This window comes from Arachis ipaensis, chromosome B8 (assembly GCF_059453495.1).
Source record: "Arachis ipaensis isolate K30076 ecotype BB chromosome B8, ASM5945349v1, whole genome shotgun sequence".
Lineage (NCBI taxonomy): Eukaryota > Viridiplantae > Streptophyta > Magnoliopsida > Fabales > Fabaceae > Arachis > Arachis ipaensis.
This window is the reverse complement of record NC_142443.1, coordinates 48,014,120-48,022,251: the sequence shown is the minus strand read 5'-3', so window position 1 is coordinate 48,022,251 and position 8,132 is coordinate 48,014,120. Positions and strand designations below refer to the sequence as shown.

The following is an 8,132-nucleotide window of genomic DNA, read 5'->3' as shown; positions in this document are numbered from 1 at the left end:
AAAGCACTGAAGGAACAGTGAATCAGTAACATGTATAGTGCAAATTTAAAATTTAAAAGTTATCAATTTAAAATTATCATCACATACAATAACAAAGCCAATCAACCAAACACTGACTGAGCATTCTGTTATGATTCTGTGACTAGGAAGCAACAAATTCAAGTTACAGCAACAAATTTAATAAATCCTACTAAAGTCCTGATTTACAGCAACATTTAGATCAGGAACAAGGAAAATTTATTGATTAGCAATTCAGAAACATGAAAAAATACAAGGAGAAAGGAAATATGGAAAAGAGAGAATAGGGAAGCGATGGTGCAGGGACTCTCCAACGGTCAACGGCGAGTCGGCAACCACCCCACAGAAGGCGACGAAGCAAGAGACAATCCCACGAGTTGCTTTTGCCTCCGGTGATGAGACAGATGAACCACGAGATGCCAGTGACTGAGACGAAACTCGAGTGAGACTGGGAGGCAGAATCGAGCAAAGACAACCATGGACAATGAGTAGCAACCAACATGCACAGCTCGAGCACTCACTGGCGGAGGGAGGCGCGAGCAGTCGAACACAGAAGAGAGAGGTGAGATGCGAGCACACGACACGGAGGATCCAACAAGAGGCCCGAGAGCACAAAAATGGAAGTTCTTAAGTGTGACGGACGGCGGTAGCAATCTCTCACTCCGAAAGATGACGACAACTATTGGTGGAGGCTAGGGTTTGCTTTCTTTGGCGGAGGCTAGGGTAGTTTGCTCTTTGCTGAAGGAAGGAGTTGGAGATGGGGGGATAACGCGTGCAATTCTTTTTTCCGTTTCAAGGAAGGAAACGACGTTGTTTTTTGTACACCGGCCAGTTCAGTGGTTCTTGAGCGGTTTTCGATTTGGCAATTTTACATACTGAACCGGATTGTTTTCTTCGTCATTTCTCGGTTGAACCAGTTCAACCGGTTGGTCTGGTCTGATTTTCAAAACATTGGTGGTAATAAGAAAACTGGGACACCAGTCACACCACCCCTTTTTTTCAATGAAAAAAAACTAACACTAGTAATTTATTTATTTTCCACAACAACTAGGACACCAGTTACACCACCCTTTTTTTTGTTGGACACATTTTAAAATTTAGCCTTAAGTGAAGGGTAACAACATGAACCAATTTTTAATGATAAAATTTTAATCATCTAGTCTAGTCAGAACATAAAAATTGGTTTCATGTTCAACTATAACATGAAGTTTCTGTTATATCATTCTCTTGTAATTTTCAAGTGGCGCAAAATTCAAAATCTGTTATATTAGTTAAGATAGTAAAGGAAGTGCCATTCGAAGTTGAATTGCTAGTTTAATGACAATAAAATTTCTTAATATTTAGTAGAACAAAAAAGTACACTTTTCAAATATTGCATTAAGGTGTTAGACACAATTTTTCATATATATCAACAAAAAATGTTATAGGTACCATTTTTTTCTCTTTGTTGTATACTTTTAGTATCAAGGACTTATTTATAGAGAAATTATATTTTGAATATCTAAAAGTGGAGTGTTTATAGACATCAAACTTAATTCAATATTTATAAATTAGAGTTTGTGCTAAAGGAGAAGACTACATAAAAATCCAAGAACAACACCATAGATATCAATAAGGAGTATAAAAAAGATTAAGTGTTCAAGAAATAAATATGGATAGCTAAAATGCTAATCATATATATTAAAGATTATTGGTAATATAATATATGGTTGATACTTCAGACATAACTTTTTTGTTGCAAAATAAATAGAAGCATGAGAATCCTACCAACAGCTAAATTTTCCTTCAAGAAACATTCCCCCACTTCTTCAATCTGAGATAGAGTTAAGCTATTCAAGAAATTTTCCTACTTGAATGGTTTGAGCTTCATCTGACTTCTGTTGCAAGTGTTTTCAACTATAATACTTCTAAAATTAGCATATACAAAATCATCCTCATCATAACATAAAAAATATACGTTTTCATCAAACTAACCTAACAAACTTGTCTTGCTGAGTTCTCATTTCTACAGCCTAATTCAAAGACAATGCAGATCAAGATAAAAAATTCACTAAATAGTTCCTTCAAGCACCACAGAAACGACAATTAGATCATTCTACCAAAATAAGGCACAAGAAAACCTATGAACAAATATATAATTAAAAATTAATTAAATTGATCAAAATTATTAAAACTCATAAAATGATCAATAGCATCAAGCAAAAGAGGAAGAACATGAAGAAAATGACATGATTAAAGTACTCGGCGCAGTAGCAAACTGAAAGAAAGGGAAATAAATGAAGGAAACAGACAAAGCAGTTATTAAGGCTGAACTCTGAAACTAGTGTAACTGTAACTGTAACTCAAATTAAAATTAGGAAACATTGTAAACCCTAAATAAAAATTACCAAAAAAATAGATTAATTAAAATTCAAAATACATCGCAAACCATAAGAGTTCATGAAAAAACTGACCGGCTGTGTTAGAAGGCACATCGAGCTGAAAGAAATGATGCAGAGGGAGGAATACCGAGCTCAGAGTGATCACCGGTAGTGAGAATATCTCCAAGCGACGATCATCCCGTTCGGAATTGGCACAGTCATGGTTGTTTGATCTATATCAAAGACGGAACTAACGTTTGTGGGAGCACATCGCTAAAACCCCTAACCAGAGGGGGAAAAACCAAACCTAATAGCATGGATCGGAATCGATGACTAGGAGGTTACCTGCTTGAAGATGACGCCAAGATCTCAATGACGTAGGTGACGACACCGAGACTGCAGAAGAAGACGATGAGGAGACCTCAGGAGATGGCGACGAGACCGGAGAAGACGCCGCCGATGGGACCTTAAGAGGCGGCGAGACACGCGCAGAAGAGGGTGGCAAAGAAGAGGACAACGACGCTTGGAGACTGATTAGTTAGGGTTAGTGAGAAGATGAGAATGGTGGGGTGAGTTAGGGTTAGTGAGGGTAATTTAGATAATATTTTTTTAACTTAGCGACCGCCTTTGCAACCGATTTAGTGACCACAACTTTAGCAACCGAATTAGCAACCAACCACGTTATTCTATTTACCTATAGATCGGTTGCAAAATCGGTCGCTAAATTAAAAAATAGTTACCAATTTTGTGACCAAGAGTCCCAAGGACATTCTTCCCTTTGTTTTGGTTGCTAATTCGGTCGCCAAATTAAAAAAGCGACCGATTTTAGTGACCATTTATATTCTAGTTGTATAAAACTAGTCGGTTGCTAATTCAGTGGCTATTAGTGACTGATTATGTTAGTCACTAAAATCAGTTGCTAAATTAACAATTAGCAACCGATTTAGGAACCAGTAATTTAGCGACTGAATTAGCAACCAAACAGTTGTTCACCCTATTTCACTATCAGTTGCAACATCGGTCGCTAAAATAAAAAATAACGACCGCTTTTGTGACAAACAGTTCCAAAGACATTATTTTCATTTTGGTTGCTAAAAATCGGTCACTAAATAAAAAAATAGCAACCGATTTTAGTGACCGATTTATTTTAGTTGTATTTAAAATTTATCGGTCGCTAATTCGGTTGCTAATAGCGACCGAATTCATTGGTCACTAAAATCAGTCGCTGAATCTAATTTATTGACCGATTTAGCGACCAATATTGATTTTGTTCTGGAAATTTTGTATCGGTCGCTATTAGAAACCAATTTTTTCGGTTGCTAAAATCTATTGCTATTCCGGTACTTTCTTATAGTGAACGGTCATAATTTCCAACATATTTGGTGGGATTTTGCTTTATATTTAAATTAAATAAATATAATATTTATTGAAACGTGTAATATATAGATAATTTATAATTTTAAATACACGTACACATCTATTGGGACAAAGAAAGTATTAAAAAATCAAAAATTAAATTTTAAAATAATTTTATTATTTTATAAAAAAATTAAAAAATAACTTTAAATCGTGTATTATTGTATTGGTATTATTATACTCGCATGATTAATTAAATATTCGATTTAAATAAAAAAATTAACGATATAACATTTTTAAATTAAAAAATTAACAATTTTATTCTAATTTTGCTCGTATGTTTAATTGTACTCGTATGTGGAATTCCTCTCTATACGTGGATATAAAGTATTGGTTTGATATCGATTTTTTCATTTTATCGGATTTTATTCGGATAATTTAAAATTTTAAAATTTAAAATAATTAATTTAAAATTTAGATAATTATAATTTAAAATAATAATTTAATTTAATCTAATAATAATAAATATACTCGTCTTATTGTACTCGTATGCTTAATTATAAGTGTTAATATTTGATAATTATGAGTGTTTTCTCGTAGTTCGTCCAATAACTAAGTGAACAGAATGCAATTTTTTAATTCAGCGTACAACTGAACAAATTGAAGTGAATCCTCAAAAAATAATACTAGTAATTAAGTTGATTTTATTTTTTTTAGAAAATAATATTTTTTTAATTTATTTAAAAAAAGCCGTACATATAAAATGTATACAAATTAAATTTATATTTGTAGAATATCATATGTATCGGAGAGATATTCCATTACTTTTCTTGATTAATATATAATTAATTAAGATTATTTAGTTTGTCAGAAAATAATAAATATTTTTTTATTTAAACATGACAAATATGTGTACCAAAATCCATAGGAAACCAATACCATATGGTTGTGTATATATGATGTTATCTAAAAATGTTATTTGTGTTTAAATCTGTGATTAAAATTAGTTATTAATTTATTTAAATATAAATATATATTTTTTAATTTATTTTTATTATATATTTATATTTTAATATATATTTTATATTAATAATTAATTTTAATAGTTAAATTTAATATACTCATAACATAGCTGGATATTATCTAACTATTACCGTGAAATTTAATAGAGCTAAGTTTTGAGTGAACATACATCAATGAATAAATTGATATTGATGAGAATCTAAATGTAAATTTATCAATATAACTCCTGCAGATAAAAAACTTTTGCGTAATATAATGTTAAATTGTTAATGATTCTTTCTTCTTTTTTCCGCACAGAAAACTTACCAAATATTAGTATAAAATTATGTACATTACTATTTTCTAAACCATACCGTTTTCTTATTGACGGGACGAGTAGCTCCATAATTGATGGGATAATCAAGGCTATAAAATAAATAAAATAACAGTCTAATTATATATTCAAATATTTTTAATAATTAAATTTAATTAAATTGATTTAAATTTAACAAAAATCACTTTCATCATACTAGCATGTGCATATGCACATTTCAATAACACAAAACATATTTTTTTTGTCTTCATCTTCTTTTTCTTTTTATCCGTTTCCTCCTCCACCTCCTCCTCCTCCTTTTAAATTCATGCACGTAGGTTCTTCTTCTTCCTTCTGTTTCTCTCCGTTTCCTCCTCCTTTTTCTTCTTCTTCTTCTCCTCCTCCTCCTCTTCTTCCTCCTCCTCCTCCTCCTTCTTCTCCTTCTTCTTCTACTTCTTCTTCTTCTCTTTCATTATCGTTATCACCAACATCACCAATATTTTGCTAACATTTTTATTGGTTCTAATTTTTTCTGGTACCATCATTAAATAATTTTGTAAATTAATTGAGGTTCACTTGATGCCGTTGATAAGTATTGACCAAATTTTTTATTTCTTAGTTTAATTGCGGCTCATTTGAATCTAGAAATAAATTATATGTGTTTTTATTGATAATTGAGTATTTTTTACTGCTTGTTTAAAATTGAACTAATTTTAGTTCATTTGTGTATTAATTGAGGTTCACCTGATGCTGCTGATAAGTATTGACCAATTTTTTTATTCCTTAAGTAATTTTGATTTATTTTTTAGTTTATTTGAGGTTCATTTGGATCTAGAAATGAATTCGATGTGTTTGCATTAATTGAGGTTCACTTGATGCTGCTGATAAGTATTGACCAAATTTTTTTTAGCAAAGAAGAATAAAATTATTCATTATCACTTTATTCAATTGCATTATATTCCACTCTATTCCATTCAATTAGTTCAGATTTGAACAAGCAGTAAAAAAACTCAATCATCAACAACACTACAAAAAAAAAGTGTATAAAACGGCATTAAAATTAGGGCAGTTTTATAAAACCGCCTTAATGTTCGTTAATTAGGGCAGTTTATGTGATTGCCGTAATTCATTCCTTTTTCAATGGCGGCTGTTGATGATTCCAGCAGTTTCAAAACGCCCTATGATCACACTATTAAAAAGAGAAATGAAATTTCAGCCTCTCAGATCTAAAGTTCCATCCAAATACATTAAGTTCCATCGGGTTTGCTCTCGTAGAAACGCCATTTTTGCTCCTTCGAGCTTCTCCTCCTCCGTCAAGATTTTCTCCAGATCTGCGAGCTTCTCCTCCTTCCTCGACCTTTTGCTTTGATAGCTTCTCCTCATCCATTAACGTGCCTTCTCCTCGATCGGTTTCTCAGTTTGCATTCTAACTTCTCACTTCTAGATCTGTAACTAAATTCACATCCTCTGGTTCTAATTACTTCAATGATTGTTATATGTTAATTATTCTAATTACACCCTCTCTCAATAATGATTTCATTTTTGATTTTGTATTCACTCTTAATTATTGTTTCTAGCATTTCGTCTTTCATGCGGCTTTGATAATTGACTCGATGCTCCTTATCGCTTATTTTCTGGAGCTAAATAGGTTGCCAAGTTCTCATTTTCTGAAGAATTTAACAACAGAAATTACATAAGCTTCAACAACTAGAGAGAGAAAGGCAGCCAAAATGCTGAAAAAGTACATAAAATCAAAACTTACTGAAATTTCCAGAGGTTTCAACAGCTAAGGAGACAACATCATTTTCTGGCATAGATGGAGTCAAATCAACCATAGCCGAAACAATGGTCTAGCAAGTAGAAATCAACCTAGCAACAGTTACTACATTGATATAAATACAGTAACTCCAATGTACAGATATACTCTGGCAGAAATATCTGAAATTCAGAAACCTAGTCAAATAATAAGTTTGATAACTTTTTCTTTAATCATCAAACTTGTACATTTTTGTTAAATAAATGGGGCTAAAATATGGAATTTCCTCTAAACAGATGAAGCAGAAAGGGAAAAGTGAGGATCTCATTCACCTGGTTTAGGGCTAAAGCATTGGAATTATTCTCCGCAGAACGCTGAGATGTAGAAAGAACGTTTTCAGCTTGTTTGATATTAGTTGAACCCAAACCAGGACCATCAGAATGCATCTCCCTTTCACAACATAAAGAATCAAGAGGTGAGTCAGTTTTTTGGTTCCTCTCCATCTCCACATCGACATTGGCTACATGAGAAGTAAGCTCTTTCTCACTATGCTTCGCATTACATCTGCTATAATTTTCAGCAAGGGGGACAACATTTGATTGAGATCTAATTAAACTGCAAAGATGCTCCTCAACAGAAACTCTAGAAAGCAAGCTTATATTTTCATAGGCCTCTTCCATAACAAAATCATTCAAATCAGAAAGAGAATCACTGCAGTCGGAGTCCTCACTAGAAGAATGGAAGCTTATGTACTTTTTCATATTTATCGCTTATTTTTGATTTTATGGGAAGTTGAATATAATTTTCATTTATGAAATTTAGCTAAAGGTTCTCCATCTTCAAAGTGGGGATCTGTTAGACCTTCTATGGGACATCCTGAACCATTCGATTTCAAATTTGTTGCTGTTGGAAATGAAAATTATTTTCCTCATCATGAAGTGCACTATCAAGGCAATCATTCTTTAATTTATTTTGCCTATGATTATTATTAGCTACTTTATTTATTTATCTTTTGTATTTATTTATTTATTTATTTTGACTGAGCAGAAAAGTACTTTAAGTTCTATAATGCTATAAAACGTGCTTATCCAGAGATTCGGATTATCTCAAATTGTGATGGTTCTAAAATGCCATTAAGTCACCCTGCTGATCTCTTTGATTTCCATGTAATTTTTCAACTAAACTAATAACTACTAAACTTTATTCTCTTTTAGCTTGCCAAATTTAGTGTTTTTTTTAAAATTTGTTAGATATATCCAAATAATTCTATGGACATGTTTTCCAAATATTGAGTATTTGACAAGACATCAAGATCAGGTCTAAAGGT

General features: G+C 32.2%; 1 protein-coding gene across 1 annotated transcript; it reads right to left on the bottom strand.

Annotated features, from left to right (window-relative positions):
* Positions 1-6,669: 6,669 nt before the first annotated feature.
* On the bottom strand, positions 6,670-7,566 carry LOC107611022 (uncharacterized). Its single transcript, XM_016312990.3, has 3 exons — positions 7,138-7,566; positions 6,812-6,899; positions 6,670-6,716 (listed from the first exon to the last, which is right to left on the bottom strand). Exons 1-3 carry the CDS (start codon positions 7,564-7,566, stop codon positions 6,670-6,672), a joined length of 564 nt encoding a protein of 187 aa, XP_016168476.1.
* Between the last annotated feature and the right edge of the window lie 566 nt (positions 7,567-8,132).